Source organism: Nannospalax galili, unplaced genomic scaffold (genome assembly GCF_000622305.1).
Source record: "Nannospalax galili isolate Female #2095 unplaced genomic scaffold, S.galili_v1.0 scaffold858, whole genome shotgun sequence".
In the NCBI taxonomy this organism is placed as follows: Eukaryota; Metazoa; Chordata; class Mammalia; order Rodentia; family Spalacidae; genus Nannospalax; species Nannospalax galili.
Window position 1 is genome coordinate 2,730,577 of NW_008341877.1, and position 21,425 is coordinate 2,752,001.

Below are 21,425 nucleotides of genomic sequence, written 5' to 3' on the forward strand. Positions count from 1 at the left end.
CCTGCTTTTTTGAATAGCTTACTTATGTTACCATTTTTTTCTACTGGGATATTACTATTTTTTAAAAACTATTTTATTATTTTTATTTTATGTGTATGAGTATATTGCCTGCATGTAAGTGAGTGCACCCATGTTGTGCAATGCTGTGGAGGTCAGAAGACGGCTTTGGATTCCCCTGGAACTGGAGTTAAGGACGGTTCGCAGCTGCCATGTGGGTGCTGGGACTTGAACCCGGGTCCTCTGCAAGAGCAGTCAATGCTCTTAACTGCTGGGCCATCTCTCCAGCCCCTATTTTTTGATATTATTATTTTTAGTAGCAGTTTGCAAGAGCTCCCTAATAAATAGGAATATTTTTTTGTCAACATTGAAATCAATTTTTCATGGCTTCATTCTTCTTTGTAAAAATCTTTCTAAAACAGGGCATGGTGGTACATGCCTTTAATTCCAGCACTCAGGAGGCAGAGGCAGACTGATGTCTGTGAGATCAAGATCAGCCTGGTCTACACAGTGAGTTCTGTGAGAGATGGGGCTACAGGGAGACCCTGCCCCCAAAACAAAACCAAAAAACATTTCAAACTTTGGGAAGAGAGGAAAAAAAATGTATCATGATACAAACTAAAGACAAGAAGAGTGAATAAAGGATTTTGTCTGAAAATTTTGTGTTTGAAAGAGGTGTTAAAGAACAAACGTGACTTTTTAAGAGTGCTCCCTCTGTAGGTCTGCATGCACACTGAATATCTTGCTAATTATAAAGGACAGTAAGAACACTGGACACAACAGTCTGGCTGACTTTAATTCTTTGGCTTTAAACAGTGTTTACTTGGGGCAAGGGAATGAAGTGAGTCTATATAAAAAATATGCCAAGACTTTCTGAGCAGGAAAAAGAAAATAAACAAGCTTCTTACTACTTTGCTGCTAGGAAGGAAGGCTAGGAGCGAGAAAGCTTAGCTTGTTGCAGGTCAGATGTTTTGGTGGGGTGAGGTTGGGAGTGGCGGGCATGGCTGAGCTATCTTGCCCAGCTGTTAGAGAACAATCCATCACCCCAAAGTTCTCAGTGTGAAATATAAATGTGGGGGAAGGCTTCCACTTATTTAAAGAGTTGAAGATAAGTCAGAAACATACAAAGGTAGGCTTTGCAGCATATTTAAAAATTTTAAAAAATAGTATTTGTTGATTCTTGAGAAGGATGACATCATGCAGGCCAAGCAGACATGTAGAGGTCAGAGAACAACTTTGTGCAATCAGTTCTCTCCTTCCACCTTTACAAAGGTTCTAGGGATCAAAATCAGGTGGTCATGTGTGTGACAAGCACCTCTACCCACTTAATCCTCTTGTCCACCCCTTTGAATCTGAAAAAGAAAATGATCATAAGCTCATAATGTTTTACAAATGACTCAACTTACCATCATACTGCAAAAATCCATTTTCATCTGTCTCTATCTCAGCCTCTGGCTGGAAAAATAATAAAGTATCCATCAAAATAATACACAGGGCAGAAATGATGTGATTATAAAATGCAAAAGACATAAGCCTTTAATAAATGTTTTGGAAAATGAGGTCAAGGATTGGCACTGGCAGATGGTGCCATCTAGTGGGCAGGTAACACTGAATCTACCCCTTGGATACAATCTAATTGACTTCATGATGAATTATTGTGATAAATAAATTATCTAAGAAGTTTTGTAGATACCTTGAAGAAGTCATCCTGAGATATGACGCTACAATTTGGAAGGTGTTTCTGCAAGTTCTTAGCCAGTGTAGTCTTCCCACCATTTGTCACACTGAACCAAGAAAAAGAAACAAGGTACCAAAAAGACATTTAGAGAACATGGAACATTTTCAAAGATCCTTTTAGAAAAAGGATATTTAAAACAATACTAACTGTTTAAGAAATATACTACTTTTAACAAATTGTGTTTTTGACTGCTGGCAAAATCATGGGCCTGATAGATACACTGTCTTGTTTGTTTGTTTGTTTGAGACTCACTAAAGCTACAACTGGCCTTGATCTCACAAGAGATCTGCCTGCCTCAGCCTCCTGAGTGCTGGAAATCAAGGTGTGTGCCACCACATCTGGCTAGATTTGTGTTTTCTTAGTAATATAAGCAGAGAAGGGTGGAGAAGGGCAATGACTGTCAGATCAGCAAACTAGACTCGAAAACTTCAAAATACAGACACTGTGTTAGAAGTGAAACATTTTTTGACTCTGTGAGGGTTTGATATGCACCACAGAGAATTTAAGTGGCACATTTTATTGCAAGTATACAGAACTGCCCATGGTTACAGTGATTGTTTCAAACCCTGGAAAAAGAGGAATGGCTTTTACATAAGCCTGCCCACCCACAAATCTACATTTCCTGTGTAGTACTTCTTTCCGGACTTTTTGTTTCTGGGTCTAGGTGGGGGCCCACAGCAGCTCGGCTGTCTGTTCCCCTGGCTGGACTGTGACATCCAGGGGACTGGGTACCTGACTAATGACTTGAGTGTCCTGTTTCTCAGCCCCCAGGACCCTGAGTAGCACATGGGTGGCATTTCTCTATTCAGTCTTTTCTTTTTCTTTTGGTTTTTATTTTGAAACACGCTCCCTCTGTAGTCTGTGTTCATTTTTAAGTAACAGTAGAGCCCAGGCAGGCCTTGAACTTACAGCAAGCCTTAACCTCCTGAGTATTGGGATTACAAGTGTCAGCCACCAAGTTTGGCTTATTCAACCATTTCTGCTGAGAGGTTTTTAGCCTGGGGTTCAGTCACTGCCAAAGGGTCCAACAAGTCAATTCAGGGTTATTGTGAATTTGAAAGGAAAGGTATTGCATCTTTATTTTCACTAGATCGGACACAAAATTACCAACCCCTTTTATTCTAAGTAATAAACAATAGTAGTAACAAAGCCTGTGATTTGACTCGGGCATCAACATGAATCTTACATCTAGTCATCCAGTGGGGTAGTTGGGGCAGGTACTTTGAAGTCTCATCGATGCTTGTTATTACTTAAAACTTACGAATATTGTTATTTATTACACAAGTGATGAAATACTACAATGTTACAAATTTGTTTTAAAATATTTTATTTTCACTTTTTATTTTTGGAGACAGGATCTCACAGTGTAGCCCTGGCTGGCTCTGCCTGGAATTCCCTGCCTCTGCCTCCCAAGTGCTGGGATCAAAGGCATGCAGCACCATGGCTGGCTCATAACTATATTTTAATATAGCTTATTTCCTTTATAGTCCTGCACTTTATATTGTGTACTTAAAGTCACTGCCCTGAAAAAAGGTCAAGATTTCCCCACACCACCAAATGTCCACAGCACAAAACTCCTGACTGTACATGTTTTTGGCAAGAGTCTGAGCTTAGTCCTAGGTGAGATCACTACCACAATGTTACAACATAGAGAGGAAAAAAAAAAACCCTAAGACTTATTCATCAAAAGTGTTCATTATGCATTATTAAATTAGCAGCTTAATACCTGAAGAGTTGATTAATAAGATTTTCCATTTAACCTTATAATACACAGGTAGATAGGATATGAGTGATCTCTTGGAAAAGAAGTAGGTGGGGGATTAGCCTATATATTGAGAACATGGTCATGATCTTTTCTTCTTTAACAAAAATGTTTATAAACCATACTGAAAATCCATATATGAGATCCAGAGCTTTTGTTTAAAATAGTAAAAGGGTGTAGTTTTATTATGGTCTGAGAAATTTGGCAAGAAAGTTGTGTCATTTCCTTTCTAATATCATACAATTGGGGCTGGAGAGACAGCTCAGGGGTTAAGAGCACTTGCTGTTCTTCCAGAGGACCTGGGTTCGACTCCCAGCACCTACATGGTGACTCTGACTCTGTTGCTCTCGTCCAGTCTCTGTGGGCACTACACACATACCAATAAATATACCAGCCATCAAAACACTTGTATAAATAACAACATCATTAAAAACAAATCATACAATTGAATCAACAATAAATAGATCCCTTCCCACTGATTTGGCTGAAGCCAAAGAGAAAGCAGGGCCCTTCTTTATGAGTCCTGAAGCACATGGCCTAGCTGGAAGACAGTCCATCACAGAGCACCGGGGAGAAAAAGGGCTTCAAGACTGAGCCTGTGGCTTGCACTTGGAATGCAATCATCCTTGTCAGTTGACGTCTCAAGACTCACTCCTTCGCCTATGACTTACAAGGTGCCTTGTACACATAAGCTTCCCACTCCCCTAGCGCCCAGCCCAGGGTTTGTTCTATCCTAGGAAAGGTGAGTGGCTACAGGTGCACTTCTTTTGTTTACAACACCCCAAAATGAACAGCTCCTGGCTTTCTTTTTTTTTTTTTTTTCTTTTACATGACAGGTTACAAGAGGGTAGAGAATAGGGTGAAGTGAAAAATGTATCTACAGTAACTCAAACAAGAGGAGAATCCCGTAACGGGGTGATACTAATATTCCTATATTCCAGATGAGGAAACTGGAAAGTTGTTTGCTGCTGGAATGGAAGACAAAGTCTAACTCTATTTTTTATGTGTATGAGTGTTATGCCTTCATGTACATAAGTGCACCCATGTCGTGCAATGCCCTTGGAGGACAGAAGAGGCTGTCGGATCCCTTGGAACTGGAGTTACAGACAGTTGTTAGCTGCCATGTGGATGCTGGGATTCGAACCCGGGTCTTCTGCAAGAACAGCCAGTGTTCTTAACCGCTGAGCCATCTCTCCAGCCCTAGCATGGGTATTTTTAATATGAGGATTAAACTGACAGACTTGTGTAGGAAACCTTAGAGGATTATAACTAGGGAATGATTGCCTAAAATCAGAGGGTGGAAAGAAAGGGAGGACAAGAGAAGTCCCAGAGCAACAGTGAGCTCTGGTTCTGTGAGGACCAAGGCAAGTCATATCAGAATGTCCAGTAATGTACTCTATTTTAGTTTTTTCTTTTTTTAAAAATTTTACTTGTTTTTTTATTTTATGTGTATATGTGTATTGCCTGCATGTAGGTAGGTGCACCTGTGTCGTGCAGTGCCTGTGGAGGTCAGAAGAGGGTGTCAGATCCCCTGGGACTGGAGTTATGGACAGCTGTTAGCTGCCATGTGGGTGCTAGGATTCAAACCTGGGTCTTCCACAAGAACAGCCAGTGTTCTTAACCACTGAACCATCTCTCCAGCCCTCTTTTTTTTTCTTTTAAAATTGTTTGGATTTATTTTTATTTTATGTATATGAGTGTTTTGCCTGCATGTATGTAAGTGTGCCTGTGTCATGTTATGCCTGCAGAAGCCAGAAGAGGGCATCAGATTCCCTAGAACTGGCTTTAGGATGGTTGTCAGCTACTACGTGTGTGCTGGGAACTGAACCCAGGTCCTCTGCAAGAGCGGCCGGTGCTCTCAACTGTGAAGCCATCTCTCCAGCCCTTTACTTTGCTTCTTTCTTTTTGTCCTGCTGAGGTTAGAGCCCAGAGCCTCACACATGCTACGCAAATGCTCTACCACTGAGCTATACCCAGTCCTGTTTGACTCCTCATTGATGACTTCCTTTATAATGTAATATAACAACCCAATGAATTACATCCCTCAAGTTATATTTTTAATACATCAAATATTTTATTACTAGGGCTCACATGAAGAAAGATGAACACAATATGGTAGTAAAACAGATACTGTCTTTTTCAATTACTGTTGATGTCTAAGTTGCACATACCCTTTGGTGCCACAGGAAGGATGATGACACAATTTAGGGCACTTGTGAGAGAGGGATGCATAGCTAATTATTATGCCAGGGCAACACAGACTAGCCTGGGCAACCAGGGCACTTGGCCACCTAAGTGTGGGGGAAGAGGAGTGGAGGTGAGGCTGTCGGTATCCTTGTGTCCAAAGGTGGGCATAAAAAGGAATGATTTTCTTTTTGAAATATTTTATTAATTATTTTCACTTATGTGTGTGAGTGTATTGCCTGCATGTATGTAGGTACACCCGTGTCATGCAATGCCCATGGATGTCGGAAGAGGGTGTCAGATCCCCTGGAACTGGAGTTATGGATGGTTGTTAACTGCTATGTGGGTGCTGGGAACTGAACCCCAGTCTTCTGCAAGAGTAGCCAGTGCTCTTAACCACTGGGCCATCTCTCCAGCCCCAGGAATGATTTTCTTATGTCATGCCAAAGCACCCACATGGAAAATGATAGTCACCCTCAACAGGCCTCCCCTCCAGTGTCAGCTCCAGAAAACAAACAAAAAAGTAGGTGATGCTACGGACTGGCTCTTCCCTCCCTGGATGACCTTTAACTCTCTGTTGGTAGTCACACAGCAGCACTCCAAGGTGCCACTCCCTGCAGGACTTGGGAACTCCCCCAAGTTTTCCCAAGTTTCATGTCCACATGAAACACCACGTAGGCATCCAAAGTGTCTTGCCCAGCTATTTGTTTGTTGTAAAATTACTCACCCTCCAATTCCAATGACAAATGTTTTCATAATTGGCTTTGAAAAATCACAACTTCCTAATACTTCCTAAAAAAAGAAAAAAGTCAAGTTGGTATCATTTAGCTTCTAGAGTTGAAATCCTGAAAAGGTGACCCATTTCTCTGGATGTAGAGACTTCTCTGTCTAGACTTTCTTTTGTTTTTTCTCTGTAAAAAAGAAAGAAAAGCACAGCTAGCCAGAGGCAGAGGCAAACAGGAGCCTCCCTCCCACCCTCTCTCTTTCTGTATTGGTATAGTGTAAATTCTCAGGCTTTGCAGAAGTGAAAACTGGCCCAGACTGGAAATGACATGCCTGAGGTGACAGAGCTGGAAAATGGAAAAGCCAAAAATGAAACAAAATCAATTAAGTGAACATCTTTCATCATCGCTGGCTGCTATAAAACACTTTATAACCAAGAGCACAACAAGGATGTTGCACATGCCCTAGCTTGTCAGGCTCTGATGGATAACTGATGTATTATGGATGGGCCATACATTTGCTGTGCCCAGTGAATGGAAAGGATTGGTTCCTTTCCTGACAGCCACATCTATGCATACACATGAGGATGCTGCCTCAATTACATAGCATGTAAATAATGACTGTGATTGTGGCACTAGAAGCAGACTTGAGGGAGTTACTAACATGGGTACTCCAGCAATTCAGAAACAAGGAGTGGTGTAGCGTCAAGGGCCTACTTATAAGATCCCTTGGGGGAGAAAGGGAGAGAATGCCCACAGCCAAATTCATGAAAATGCAAGGCTGCTCACTGTCTCCAAAACAGCAGCTCCCCCACCCGCACTGCTGCCCCATGGTTCAGCAGGTAAGGGTACTTGCTATTAAACTTCATGTCCCAAGCTGGTGGGCAGAGGCTTACCAATCTGTGAAGCTGCTCATTTCAAAAACAGTGTGTTGATGGGGATTGGAGATGGCTCAGCAGTTAAGAGCACTGGTTGTTCTTGTAGAAGACCCAGGTTTGAATTCTAGCCCCCACATGTCAGCTAACAACTATCTGTAACTCCAGTTCCAGGGGATCCGATGCCCTCTTCTGTCCTCGTTGGGCACCGCATGGCATGGTGCACTTACACATATGTAGACATAACATTCATACATTTAAAATGAAAACATAAACAAAAGCAAAAGCAATCTGTGGTATGAATAGGGCTGATTCATGGGAACTTCAAGTTTGGGCACCATCAACTTCCACATCATTCTATTTCATTAGCTGTTAGTCCTCTTGTTGAAAATGGTTTAAAAACCAAATGAAAAAAAAACTTTCAATCAAGAGTTGCCATGCTCCAAATATATGTTGCAATTTTGTTTTTAAAATTATTTCTTTTTATAAGTGTTTTGCATGCATGTATGTAAGTGCCTCATATGTGTGCAATGCCCATACAAGCCAGAAATGGGCATTAGATCCCCTGGAACTGGAGTTATGGATGATAGTTAGCTGCCATGTGGGTGTTGGGAACTGAACCTAGGACCTCAGGGAGAGCAGCTGTGCTCTTAACAGCTGAGTCATCTCTCTGGCACCTTATTTTGTTTTGAGAGGGTTTTAATGTGACTCAGCTTGGCCTTGAATTGACAATGTATGTAGCTGAGGATGGATGACCTTGAACTCCTGATCCTCCTGCTTCCATCGCCCCAGGAATGGGATTACAGGTGTATGCTTCTCTGCTTGGCCTTGTGGTAGCATATTTTATGAAACAAATACAACTTTGATCAACTATAAACTGGAAATCTTATATCTCTGGAGAAACAACTTTTTGAACTTTGCAATGTTATCAGTTCAGGGCATCCTATCACTAGGAAATATGTGCCACCTTTGGTCTCCTGTAATATTTCTATAGTTTATTTTCCCAGTGTGTGCAAAGCTCTCCTCAGCGGCAGAGAATATTTACATAGGGGGAGAAAAGAAGAGTGAGATAGCAATTTTTAAATAAGTCATTTTTACTTTTGTTCAAATTCCATTTATTCCTGAGACAGAATCTCTTGATGCAGCAGAGTTTGGTCTGGAACTTGTTATGAAGCCAAGGATGTCTGCAGCCAAGGCTTCCTCTATCTCCTGAGTACAGGAATTACAGACATGTGTCACTAAGACTGGCTTATTTTTTAAAACATAAATGTTGAGTCTTTTCTTCATAATTGGCTCATGTTCATCTTTAACTCATTTGACTCCTAAAAATAGAACATTTTGGATTCTAAAATTCTTTTTTTTTAAATTTATTTTTATTTTATGTGTCTGTTTTGCCTGAATGTATGTAAGTTCACCTGTGTCATGCAGCGCCTGTGGAGGTCAGAAAACGGTGTCAGATTTCCTGAAACTGGAATTTCAGATGGTTGTTAGCTGCTACATGGGTGCTGGGAACAGAACCTGGGTCCTCTTAATTGCTGAGTCCTCTCTCCACCCCCATTTTGGACTTTAAACTACAGAATGGTTCTCAGGGCCATGTAATGAATCAGCATGCTGAAAGGAGACAATAATGTCCTGACAAAGTCTGAGAGAGAAGTCAAATTAAATGTCCAAGCGCAGTCTGGAATCTCAGGAGTGAAATGTTTTGTAGGACTTCTCATTCACGTACCTTATTTAACAGATATTCTGAATACTTTTCTATAACACAGGGCAGTCTCTTCCTACTTCTTTAAACTTTGATCCCCTTTGGTAAACAGAACTCTCCCCAGGCTGGCGTTTGGGGTAACCCATGCTGCTGCTCTTCAGTTAGACTTGCTTTTTTTTTTTAAAAAACAACACTGCCCCTCAACTTCAGCAGACACTTTGATGCTTCATTTTATATAGGCTCTTTTTTTTAAGAAAAATTCTTTTTTTACATTTTTATTTTCTGCCATGTATGTGGAGGTCAGACAACTTGTGGGAGTTAGTTCTCTTGTTCCATCATGTGGGTCCTGGGGATAGAACTCAGGTCTTCCGGTCTGGCTACAAGCACCTTTTGTCAGCTGAACCATCCCCACCAGCTGTGTAGGTTTTTAAATTTATTTTAATTAAATAAATTTAATTAAATTTAATTATTTTTGAGATAGGGTTTTCTTATAGCCCCAGCTGGTCTGGGACTTGATATGTAAACCAGGCTGACCTTGGTCTCACAGAGATCCACCTGCCTCTGACTCCCCAGTGCTGGGAAAAGGCATGCGTCACTTCCTCCAGTATTTCTGTTTTTTTTTAAAGATTTTTTTTTTTTTTTTTTTGGTCTTTTTGAGACAGGGTCTCCCTGTTGCCCCAGCTGGCCTGGAACTCACTATGTAGACCAGGCTGGCCTTTAACTCACAGGGATCCGCCTGCCTCTGGCTCCCGAGTGCTGGGATTAAAGGCGTGCGCCACCACACCCGGCAGTATTTTCATCTTTTTCTTTCCTTCCACACACAGTAGGTTTACAATACTAATTATACCATTGCAAGTCTATGTATGCTCCAGCCCTCATCTCGCAGGAGATTCACTGTTAGGTCAGAGTTGGGCAAACTTCTGTAAAGTTGGGCCACATGGTACATGGTTTTGGCTTTGTGGGCAACTATTCAACTTTGAGGTTGAAATGAGACGATGGCCACAATGCATAAGCAAATGAGCATTGTGTGCTCTAATAAAACTTTATGGACACTGAAAGCTAACTTTCGCGTACCACAAAATGCTATTCTTCTGCTTTTTTCTCAGCCATTAAAAATACCAAAAGCATTATTAAGGCTTTACACAAACAGGCAGCAAACGAACTGGAGTTTGTCAACACGATTCTGGAGGAAGGACGTCTTGGCCAGTGTGGATCCAGACCTGATCTTCCTCCCAACAAATGCGTGGTCTCCTGGAGGCAGCCCTGGACTCAACCCAGTTCCCCGTCGGGCGCAGGAACCCTGTCGAGGTGCTCCCAGACCAGGGCACGGTGGCAGGTGGGTACTCACCGGGTGCGGGTTCGAGATCTTCCTAGCCCAGCTGCAGAGTGCGCCTCTGAGGACGCTCTTCACCTTCCTCCGCTCTCTAGCGGCTCCCCCAGCAGAGGGCCTATGGGCGTGGCCTCCAGGAGGCCCCTCCCACTAGGGCGCGGTGGGCGGGGCTCCGGCGCGCGCTCGAAAGGGCTCGGCCTTCAGCTAGCGCTCCGGCGCCGGAGCTGGACTCTGCGGGGTCCTGCCGCCGTGCGCCCCGCCCCGCCGCGGCGAAGTGCCTCTTTAGCCAATCAGAGGCCCGCGAGGCGCGGCCACTTCCTGGTGGGCGGTGCCGGGCGGTGCCAGGCGGCGGAGCTGGCTTGGTCTGCGCGTCCCGCACAGGCTTGCTCGCGGGTCCCGAAGCCGCGGCGAGCGCCGGCTGAGGCTTGGGCGCCGGGTGCCGGTGCGCTTGTAGGGGTTGCGCGCCGGCTGAGGCCGCCGCTCCGGGAAGCGCCATGTCCAAGCCGCCTCCCAAACCGGTCAAACCAGGTAAGAGCTCCGAGCTCTGCGCCTCCGGGTCCCAGGGCGGGCGGCTCGCGACCCGGCTGGGACCGCGGGCCTTCCCCCGGGTGCGGTCGCCGCAGCCCCGGGCTGCGGACACCTGAGCCCCGGGTGTCCTGTCCGCGCGGCTGCGGGGACTGAGGGCCGGGTGCCCGCGGAGTCACCCTCGGACTTCGCACGCAGTCGCCGCGACTTTCCCGCGGGTGTGGCGTCAGCCTCCCGCGGAAGCTTCCCGGGACAGGGCGGTGGATTTCTTTTAAAGACTGTGCTAACTGCTTAGAAAGATAGCTCACTTCCTCTTTCCTGGGGTGTCTCTGTCAAGCTGGAGTTCTTGACCGGCCGGCGAACGGGAAGTGCGCTGTGGCTGGGTGGGGTTTGCCCCCGCCTCCTCCGGGCTTCGGCGGAGCGGCGTTCGCGATGCCCCGGGATCCCCGCGGAACTTCGCCGCACAGCACGCGGGCTCCGGGATAGAGAACCCCGGCTGCGGCCGAGCGGTCCCAGCTGTGACCATTCGAATTGTCACTTTACTGTGCGTCCGTGCGCTTTGCTTCGGCTGCCTGGATGACCTCGGCGAGCCAGACTGGAGAGAGTAGGAAGTTCTTGCGAACAGTCTTCTTGAGCAGTCTTCCTTGTTCACTGTTTTACAGTTAGAACATTTCCTGTGATGTGGAGAAACGAGAGAATTTAAAGGGACTGAGGTTATTTCGGTTCGCCGTAATTAAATCGTAGTTGCATATATTTGGATAGGTAATTGCAGGAATCGAGAGATAAAAGACGAATTTCGGTTTTTTCTCTTCCATCCTCCTTCAACTTCAGCAAAGGCTGAAACTTGAGCTATTTACATCAACTTCTATAGCAGCCTACACTGCTTCAGTGTTTTTTCCCCTTGATGTAAAAAATACGCGAAGCACTCCACCTTTCATAATTATCCACTTTTGTTTTGCAATCATACAGTGGCTCTGTGAAGTCTCTGAATTTGAAAATAGTGTGCACACATATGTGAAATAGTCATTCTTTAAATTCTTACATTTTGCAGGGCTGGGTATGAGGAAGTGGTTCCGACTGGCTTTGCCCGGTACTGAGTTGGGGAAGGTGTTGAGGCTGCCTTAGATGTGAAATGTGGAAGTTGGCGATTTGCAATTTAGATGCATATGTATGAGGTGGCAGGTTTGTAAACACAGGTGTAAATCTGGACCTTAAATATCCAACAAGCTGAGTTCTTTGATTGCTAAACAAAGTACTTGATTTTGAAAAATGTTCTGTGAATCAATCCTTGAAGTTTTTTATCCCTCTAGACATAGTAAGTGGTCTATTGCTCCTACTGGGATAAGGACTGGAATGTTCCTTTGTGTGCCTGATTGTGAACGTTTTGTGTTCCTGCACCCATGGGTGTGGTTTAAGGATCATTACTAACTGTGGATGTACTCTGGGAACTATTTGTTGTGTGACATCTCTGCTTTCTCCTTTCTAGCAAACCAGAAAACACATTGCTAAACATTTTTGCTGTTTAGAGAGAACTTTTGACGCCATATTGATTTATAAGTGAGACTTAAAGTTACCATGGAAATTAGTTTGTTGGTTTAGTAACTTACAATGAGAAATTTTAGCGTCAGTGAGACATGGAAGTGTGTGTGCTGGCTTACTTGAATGCTCGATTATAGTACTGGCCCACATTTACTGTATGCTAGGCACTGGCCTAGTCACCTGTACGTGTTTGAACTCATTCATTCCTCTCAACAACCTTATTAGGTCAGCACCATTTTTGTTCCCATGGCACAGAGGGGAAATGAGGGCAAGACACAGAAAGGTGAACTCAGGTCACAGCCAGCAGGATGGTGCTGGATAGAATAGGCAGGATGGAACTCAGGTGGTCTGACTCCAGGACCTGTGCCCTTCATCAGGGTGTCATCAGCCAGGGCACTGTACTCCTGCACCCACATGAGCTGCCCAGTCATTTTACAGCTGGTGGGCAGAAAGTAGAAGGGGGCTTCCGGTTGTGTCATGCACAGAAGGGCTGGATATCCCTGTAGGAGACAGCAGAGACAGTGATGTTGCACTTTCCTTGTCCTCTAGGCAAGTCACATGGGTGGAAGTCTCCAAAGAAGACCTGGTGTTCACCAGGGTATATTTAAGTTTTCATTTTTGATTCATTGCTTTGCCTACATTCTTCCTCATCCCTACGTATTTCCAAAAATTTAAATTATTGGGAGTTGGGGATGGGAGGGGAGGAGGAGGAGGAAGAAGCAAACCTCAGGTAGTGGGAGGAGGAACAAGAGGGAGTGGGGAGTCCCAGGTGCAGGCACACATGTCATAAGGTCCTGAAGGAAGCCTATTGATGAGTCTCAGCTTCAAACAAATCAATGAAAGACCAATGACAAGGTCCTCAGTGCCCTGAAAATTGAAACGAGTTTCTGGTTCTAACAGCTGTTTAATAGCATTGAGATCTGAAACAGAATTTTCCCATGGATCCTTTTAATATATTGGAGTGGACTGGGCAGCTCTGTAAGAAAAACCAGAGGAACCAGTGAATGGTGTTTCTTCTGTCTTCGGACACAATCCTGGCAAATAGCATGGCTCAGTTCAGTGGGCAGTACTGAAAGAAGAGGGCCTAGGTGAGCGGTGAAGGCTCTGTGAAGGATTCTAATAGTGTCTCATTATGGTTCCTGTTGCTGTGATAAAATACCCCAAGGAAAGCAACTTAAGGAAGAAAGGATTTATTTTGTCAGGGAAGTCCTGCAGCTTGAGGGAGCTGGTCACATTGCAGTCTGGAAGCAGAGAAGGGTGAATGCTCCTGCTCAGGCAGAGCCCTCCTTTTTATGTAGCCAGGGAACCCATGTCAGTTTGTTTCTATAGATGCTTTACTAGATTGTCCTGTGTTTACAGTTAGGTGACTGATCATAATCATTTTTTAAAAAAATCTTGTCAAAAATAAAAGTAAAGATTTGCGTGTAATGGTGCGGACCTGGAGGCTGAGGCCGGGGGACCCTTGCTCTACAGTATTTGTCTCAATAAACAAATAATAAACATTTTCTATTAAAGAATATTTTGCAAATGCAGATAGATAATAAATATGTTAATGACAATATAAAAACATCCTTATCACCTGTTTTCATTTTCATTCAAAAAGAAAATAAAAAGACTGGGCATAGTGCTGTTCCCTTTTAATCCTAGCGTTTGGGAGGCAGAGGGAGAGGCAGGTAGATTGCTGTGAGATCAAGGTCAGCTTGGTCCAGGCCAACTGGGGCTACAAGGAGACTCTGTCGTAAACAAACAAAGTAAATATAATAATGAAGTAAAAATCAAAGCAGTTATCCTCAGAATGGTGTCTGAACTTCAGCTTTAAATGTCTTGCTGTGGACTGGTATTTGTTTCTATTTTGTAGTCTCTGTGTTATGCTTAAACACCATTTCTTTCACAGTTTGTGCTCTGCTTATTTTATTTTCTATGGAATCACTTTTGTCCACTTGGGATTTGTCATTGAAATCCTTCCCCTACTTACCAGATGTGGCACCATGAACTCAGTCTTCAGTGTGTCCTTTAAGGGACTGTCCTGCCCTCCTGAGTCACATAGCTTCTCAGCTTTGTGCAGAGTATTCCTGTGGCTTTCAGCTACCCTTGGGAGCCTTGTTCTTCAATGAGGGATCTACCTGCTTGTCAGTGTGCAGGACAAAATTTTGCTCTCACAGAGACTGTTTGAGAGACATGAATGGGGCAAGGGGTAATGAAGGCAGTGAATGACATGTGGCCCTTGGAGTTATGCCCTTTGAGGCAGATTGGTGACAGTCCACTGTGGGTGGTAATATGATGTCTGACCTTGGCTAAAAATCTTTCAAATGATTTATTGATTTTGGAGAGAGAAAAGCAACATAAATATTTCATGTGTCTTAGGAAAATAAATCTGTAGAACGTAGAAGAAACAAGTCAGTGTTCTGGGTTCTTTTATTATTCATAGTAAAAACACCATAAAACTTCAAAGGCATTACATGTATGCCATTTAAAAAACACTTTTAAGAGGAAAAGGGTCTCCATCTAAAATAATCTCAACTATTGTGCAATCCATCCCTGAATAAATAATGAATCAAAGGCAAGATTATGGGTTTGGCTTTGAAATGCATACAGGCACTGTTTTCTCTTATAATGTGATGCTGTGTTTATACATAATGGCCAAGTAAAGTCCAGGAAAAGCATCTTGAAAACTCCCTGAATGATAGTGATGGTGTTGGGAATAATTAGCATTTACTTGGCCCCATGTGTCAGGCACTGTATCAAGCACTCTGTGCTCTATCTCCTATAATTATTCTGACTTCCCTGTGAAGTAAGTCCTCATATCCTTGTTTTAAGAATAAGTAATACTGAGGCTGAGTAAGCTATGTGATGTGTCAAGGCTAGTTATGAATGGTGTATGGCGGGAATGGAATGTAAACTTTAACTTGAGTCTCTGCCTTTTGTCTGTGTATGTCAGGTGCATGTTAATGTGTATGTATGTGTATATGCAGTGTAGGGGTGTGTGTGTGTGTGTCTCTCTCTCTCTCTCTCTCTCTCTGTGTGTGTGTGTGTGTGTGTGTGTATAGAGGCCAGTGGTCAAACTTGAATGTCATTTCTCCTCTGCCATGTTCCAGGGACTCTCCTATCTTTCCCAGCTCTGGAGTTACAAAGCACTTGCCACCGTGCCTGGCTTTTTATGTGGGCTCTGGAGATCAAATTCAGATCCTCAGACTTGCTTAGCAAGCACTTTCCCAGCTGAACTATCTCCCTAGTCCCTAGTTTATGCCTTTGGGCCGGAAACCCCCCTGGGTTGGAACCATGGTTGGGCAACTACCCTTTTTAACATACACAGTCGTATTATTGGTATTTGCAGAGCTGCTTTTTTTTTTTTTTTTTTTTGGTCTTTTTGAGACAGGGTCTTCCTGTAACCCCAGTGGGCCCTGGAACTCTTTGTAGACCAGGCTGGCCTTGATCTCAGAGATCTGCCTGCCTCTAGGATTAAAGGTGTGTGTCACCATGCCTACCTCTGCATAGCTGCTTTTTTATTTGATCATGAGTATAGTCATGAGATAGTCATATGGTTCACTCAGATCAGTTACTTTCCATTGTTAGTGTACAGTCACCAAAATGGCCCTGAATGATAGACACATAAAAACGTCTTCATGCATAATAAGCCTGCCAGGGAAAAGGTGAGGAGAGAGTAAAGTTGGGCTTGTCCTGTAGCTTTCCTACAAAGTGCCAAAGGGAACCTGTGTCTGCTCTGGTTCCTCCTTCTGGAAGTAGTTGGGCCTAGTATCTTCCACCATTCCCACCATTTGAGTTCTGTGTGACTGGTGCGGTGATATTTTCTTATACACACCTTATACCTGGTACTCAATGAGGACTGTGTTCACAGGTGCCTCCACTTGCTTAATGCACAGAGAAGACTAAACCCATGTCATAAAGAGAAGAAACGTTTACTGGAATAATGTGAGCTGTTAAAGTCAAGATTCCCTAAACAAGGAGATTTTCTAATTAGATTTTTATTTCTTGGGGTGGGGGGTGAGACAGGGATTGAACTATGGTTGTTAGGTTTAGCAGCATGTGTCTTTACCCACTGAGCCATCTTGCTGCCTAAAATTAAAGGAGTTTGGGGGAAAAGGATGACTATTAGTACCAAGAAGGTTCCAGCATGGTATTTCATTGTGTTTAACTGGAACCTTACTAATATACATTTAGATTGTTTCTAGCCTTTTACAACAGTGCTACAACAAATAGCCTTGTTTTGCAAATCCACACGATATAGTTGTGCAGTGGGGTCTCTGTGTCAGAGGGGGTGGGTGTACTGTCAGAGAAATTCCAAATTGATCCTATCAGTTTATCTAACTATCAAAAAATATGAACAATACAAAGAGCAGAAAAACCTAATACATTTGACTGGGGTTATTATCACAGGTGATCAGAGGGCTGTGAACACAGGGGCATGGAGCTTGGGGAAACTGAGAAGCTATCACAGAAGAGGGGTTAGAGAAGCAGATCTGGAGAGCTGAGTATGAGTTTGCTGGGGGGTAGGTGACGGGAAAAGTGATTTGACTGAAGCACGAAGGAAACAACCCATCTACTTTGCACACTTGGCTGACACACAGCTGTCGAGTTTCTCTAAGAATTCAGGGAAGCTTGATGCACACACATGGAACTGTGAATTGAATATATATACATATATATGTATGTACATTTTTTTCTGAGTTAAGCCATTTTTGGCTTTTGGTTGGTAGTTATGACTGTTGTTTGCAGCTATAGTTAAGGAGGGTTAGCTGTTTCAGATTGATGGAGCAAATTACTGTGACTGCTGAGGCTGCCTTTTTTTTTTTTTTTTTTTTTTTTTTTTTTTTTAGAGTTTTGGAGATTTGTGTGAAAGGGTCTCCCTGTAGCCCCAGCTGTCCTGGAACTCACTATGTAGACCAGGCTGGCCTCGAACTCAGAGATCCGCCTGCCTCTGCCTGCCAAGTGCTAGGATTAAAGGCGTGCGCCACCACGCCCTGCGTGGCCACCTTTTTATTCTTGCCAGTTACCGCTTGCTTTATTTTCAAACATTTACAGAACTTTTCGAGAGTCACAAGGCAAATTTCTGAACTTAGTCTTATGGCCGGAATTGAAGGCAGTTTTGCAGTTGTGCATTTTGATTGGCATAGGAGTTTAAAATTATAGCATCCCCAAGACTTTGACAAATGACTTTGCTTTTATATTCTTGGGATTCACCAACATACTTGGAGTAGATCTTTCCTCCTGGCTCTCCTGATTTCTTGGAAATTTATGGGCAGTTTGAATTCAAATTAAGAATGATGCTATAGCCAACAGCACTGTGCCTGAGCCGGAGGAACTTACTCAGGCCCCTTGTTCCAGAAACCGAAGTCTCCCAAGACAAGGTCTTTGTGACCTGCCTTGTTCTGAGACACTTCTGGGTTCCCTTTCAGGATTCCCTGCTTGCCATCCAGGACCCAACTCCCTCCTGTGAGACAACTGCTGTCTTCAGTCTGGGGTTAATCTGTAAAGGTTATGTGTCCTCTGAGAATCTCCTGAGCACATGTCTCATCTTCCTGGTTCATATTCTAGCTCTTGGAGTATGGGTGAGGACATCCTTTGGCAGGCATCACAAATGGAGGTCAGGAAGGTTCCCAAGTCTCATCTTTGCTTAAAGTTTGGGCTCTGTCATCTATCTCTGATACATTGCTTGCTGTGTTTTATGGGATTTTCTGGAGCATGCTCTCTTCAACTCTTCTGGAGTCTGGTGTCTTGATGAATCAGTATCTCTTGATGGTACTCCTGGAGGATCTCTATTGAAGGTATTCTCATGGAATTTTCAGGCAAGAACATTGGCACTGGAACTTTGTGACAGAAACCATTCCCTCCCAAGTTCCGAATGTGTGCCTTATGTGTGCCAAACTTGAAATGTTTCCAACCCTTATTTTTCTTTTGGGGAACAGAGCTCCTCTTCTGCTCCTCTACATTTAGGTTCTAAATCTAAGTCACCTACCTACTCAGCTGCCCCGTGGGACCTGGACCTGATGTAAGGTGCAGTATGAAGTAGGAGTTGCTATGGCAACTGCTTCTCTCCTCTTTCTGGGAACCCCTCCCATCTCACAGGGGTTCTTGTTCTGGGTACCCTTCCCCTGCTGGAGGATCAACTGTACTGAAACATTTAGGTTCTGGTGTTCTTTGGGGACTTCTAGTTCATAGGACTTGTACTTGTTAGGAGTCGTGTTTTCAACAAACTCTTGCCCATTTCCTGATTCTTGGTTAGGCTGAGGTCTCTAATGTCTTGACACCTGTTCTGGTACTCTTGTTTGACTAGCATCTGGATGCCTGCTGCTTGAACTGTCGTCAGCTCTTGCCACCTGCCTCTGTCTCAGTGCCTAGACACCTGCCAGGTTGGCCTTCTGCCTTTCTCATGCCTGTCGTACAGTTGGGCTGGGTGCCGGTCCACTCTTGGGTAGGCTTTGGCATGCATTTGATACCCTCTTCAGGCCTCATCTTGGGCAGACCCTAATGGCATGGCCAACTTGTTTGGGCATAATGGTGGCACCAGGGCCACAGGCCTAGGGAGCCTTACCGCAGTGTCTTGCTCAGGACTGGCTGGTGTTCCTCACACCAAACGGAGCTTGGTTTTCTTTCCTGTCAATTACATAGGGGCACTGAAGATGAATTCGCTGCTTCTCATCTGATGGATGAATGTGCTCTTTGTTAACCCAATCTTTGATTTATTGTAGTTTTCTTCCCCAAAATACTTACATTAGAGTATAAGGTAAGGGTTGGGGATGTAACTTAATTGGTAGACCTGAATTTGATCCCTAGCATCACATAAAAGCCAAGTATGGTGGTACAAACCTCTAATCCCAGCACTCAGGAGTTGGAAGAAGGGGGATCAGGCGTTCAAGAGGCCCACACTGTGCACCATAAAGGAGCAGGCCCATGATGCTCTGGCCCTGAGCTTTAAATCACCTTGATAAGCCTTCAGAGCACTCTGGATCTCAGTGTCTTCATTGCATCTTGAATCTGCTTCCAGGTTTGTCATTGCTTTAGACTGGCCTTTTACATAATTTTTTCATGTTTTTAAATAATCTCACCCAGACTGCTTGTCATGGACACCTGGATTTTTTGCTTACTCTCTACTCACCCCCAGCTGTCCCTGGTGCTTAGTGCCATGTGGATCTTCCCACCTAGAGAGATGGACCACTTGAGGTCAGAGTTTCATGACAGATACTGAGAGAGAGGAGAAGATGGGATGGTGCAATGTATTAATAATTAGGTCTGATCCTATTACACTTAGGCTCTGTCTGTGTTGGGCAGCGTTTTGTTTATAGCAAGCAGATTCCAATGGAACCACCCAGAATGTAGACATGAAGGCATAGTCACCAAGACAGGATTTTTTTTTTCCTCAGTGACTTTGAAATGAATTATCAGTGAATATGAATTCTTTGAGAATTTCTTACAATGTATTTTGACCATCTTCACGGACCTCAGTTGTCCCTACCAGCTCCTCCAAGATCCCTCCCAACTTCATGTTTTTTAGTTGTTGTTTTTTGATAATTGGCAATTTCAAATTGTACTGTCCACATACTCATGAGTGCAGGGCTATTCAACTAGGACCTATCAGGGACCACACCCTTAAGGAGAACTGACTCCATTCTAGAAGCCATCAACTGTGACAGGACTTTTATATTTGGAAAATGTTAGTTCTGTAGACCTTATTTTATAGAAATTTTCATGTTTGATCTAGGCAGGAGAGTTTTCAGTGCTTCTCCTCAGTCAGAGGCATTAGAAGTCTTCCCCTAGGAGAGTGACTGTCCACATGCTGCTTTGCATTGACGCACATCCCACACAAGAAACTCAAAGCCTCCCCCCAACCCCGATCCACTTAACCTATTCCTTCAGTTTAAGGGATTAACTTTAAGGCTATGTAATTATATTGTTAGGAACAGGTTATATTGCAGTGATTTTAGGATTAAAAAATTCCATTTGTAGATTATTATAATAATAACAATTTTCCACATCTTTGAAACTGTTATTTGTTGGGACAGATGGCAAAAGATAGTGGGCTACTTCTGCATGTGGACAATATGTAGAGAGGAGAGTGAATTCTGTGACTATCTGGAAGCCTGTAGTTTGGGTGACCATCAGGCCAAGGTTCGTCTCTTTTCTGTTCCTGCCACCTCATTCACATCTTACAGCAAATATTAACTATAGGATTCAGGCCTTGGGAGGGAACCAGGGCATTACTAACACTTTAAGGGCAAATTCCACATCTTCCCCCTCCTATGTCTCTGTACTTAAAAGTACACAAAATCGTATTCTGGGCATCCATCAATGAAAATGAGCAACCTATGAGCCTAGTGTGGCCTCAGAGGTGGGTGGGACCTTGGGCCTTGTAGTGGTCCAGAGGAAAGGCACCGCAAGTAAGTTTCTAACCCTCAACGGATGTCACCTCCCCTGCCAAGCCCTGAGACAAAGAGGATTTCTACCTCAATAGTCTTATATTTTACCCTGTTCTAACCCTAGACCCAGAGAACCCCATCTTTTCATTTACCTGGCCTTATTCTCTGAGGAAATGTAAAGGACCCTGTTTTTTGTTTTTGTTTGTTTTCTACCCCTCTTCCTTCTCCCTAACTGTCAGCTTGCTTGGGTGACATATTGATCTCCCCTGGCCTTTGTGAGAGTCTTCTGGACTCATTGGGTCAGTCTTTCCAGACCCTCTTTAGTTCTGCCTAGTACCTCCTTTCCTTAAAGACCTTAATTTTCCAGGACTACAGGCCTAACTTAGGGCGTCTGCTACTGTGTGGCCAGGGCTAAGGGATGGGAGACTCTAGGCCTGGGATGGAGTGACAGTAAAAGCACATTGTGAGGCCAGCCTGCTCTGCTATGAGAGGAACACAGATGGCCTTTAGGAATACAGTGTTACTCTGTTTGAGACAGGATGTACCCCAGAAGCAGTCTCCAGCCAAAAGCTGATGTCTCATGAGTGACCTTGGAAGAAATGAATTTTTGAACACCCTGCTGGTTCTTTTCTCTCTCTCTCTCTCTCTCTCTCTCTCTCCCTTTCTCTCTCTCTCTTCT

General features: G+C 43.8%; 2 protein-coding genes across 3 annotated transcripts in view; one reads left to right on the forward strand and one right to left on the reverse strand.

Moving 5' to 3' along the window:
• The window catches only part of Nmrk1 (nicotinamide riboside kinase 1), a 27,809-nt gene extending 17,332 nt beyond the window's left edge, over nucleotides 1-10,477 (reverse strand). The window contains exons 1-4 of one of the 2 annotated variants that reach the window (XM_008837562.3): nucleotides 10,329-10,477; nucleotides 6,409-6,473; nucleotides 1,691-1,781; nucleotides 1,404-1,452 (exon numbers count right to left, since the gene is read on the reverse strand). In XM_008837562.3, coding sequence (XP_008835784.1) covers nucleotides 1,404-1,452; nucleotides 1,691-1,781; nucleotides 6,409-6,437 — 169 coding nt within the window. In that variant the 5' untranslated portion in view covers nucleotides 6,438-6,473; nucleotides 10,329-10,477. Of the gene's footprint in view, nucleotides 1-1,403; nucleotides 1,453-1,690; nucleotides 1,782-6,408; nucleotides 6,593-10,328 lie in introns of both variants that reach the window. The other variant, XM_029565616.1, reaches the window with a different exon arrangement.
• A 144-nt stretch (nucleotides 10,478-10,621) lies between these two features.
• Ostf1 (osteoclast stimulating factor 1) overlaps nucleotides 10,622-21,425 on the forward strand; it is a 70,140-nt gene continuing 59,336 nt past the window's right edge. The window contains exon 1 of the mRNA XM_008837563.3: nucleotides 10,622-10,838. Coding sequence (XP_008835785.1) covers nucleotides 10,805-10,838 — 34 coding nt within the window. The 5' untranslated portion in view covers nucleotides 10,622-10,804. The remainder of the gene's footprint in view (nucleotides 10,839-21,425) is intronic.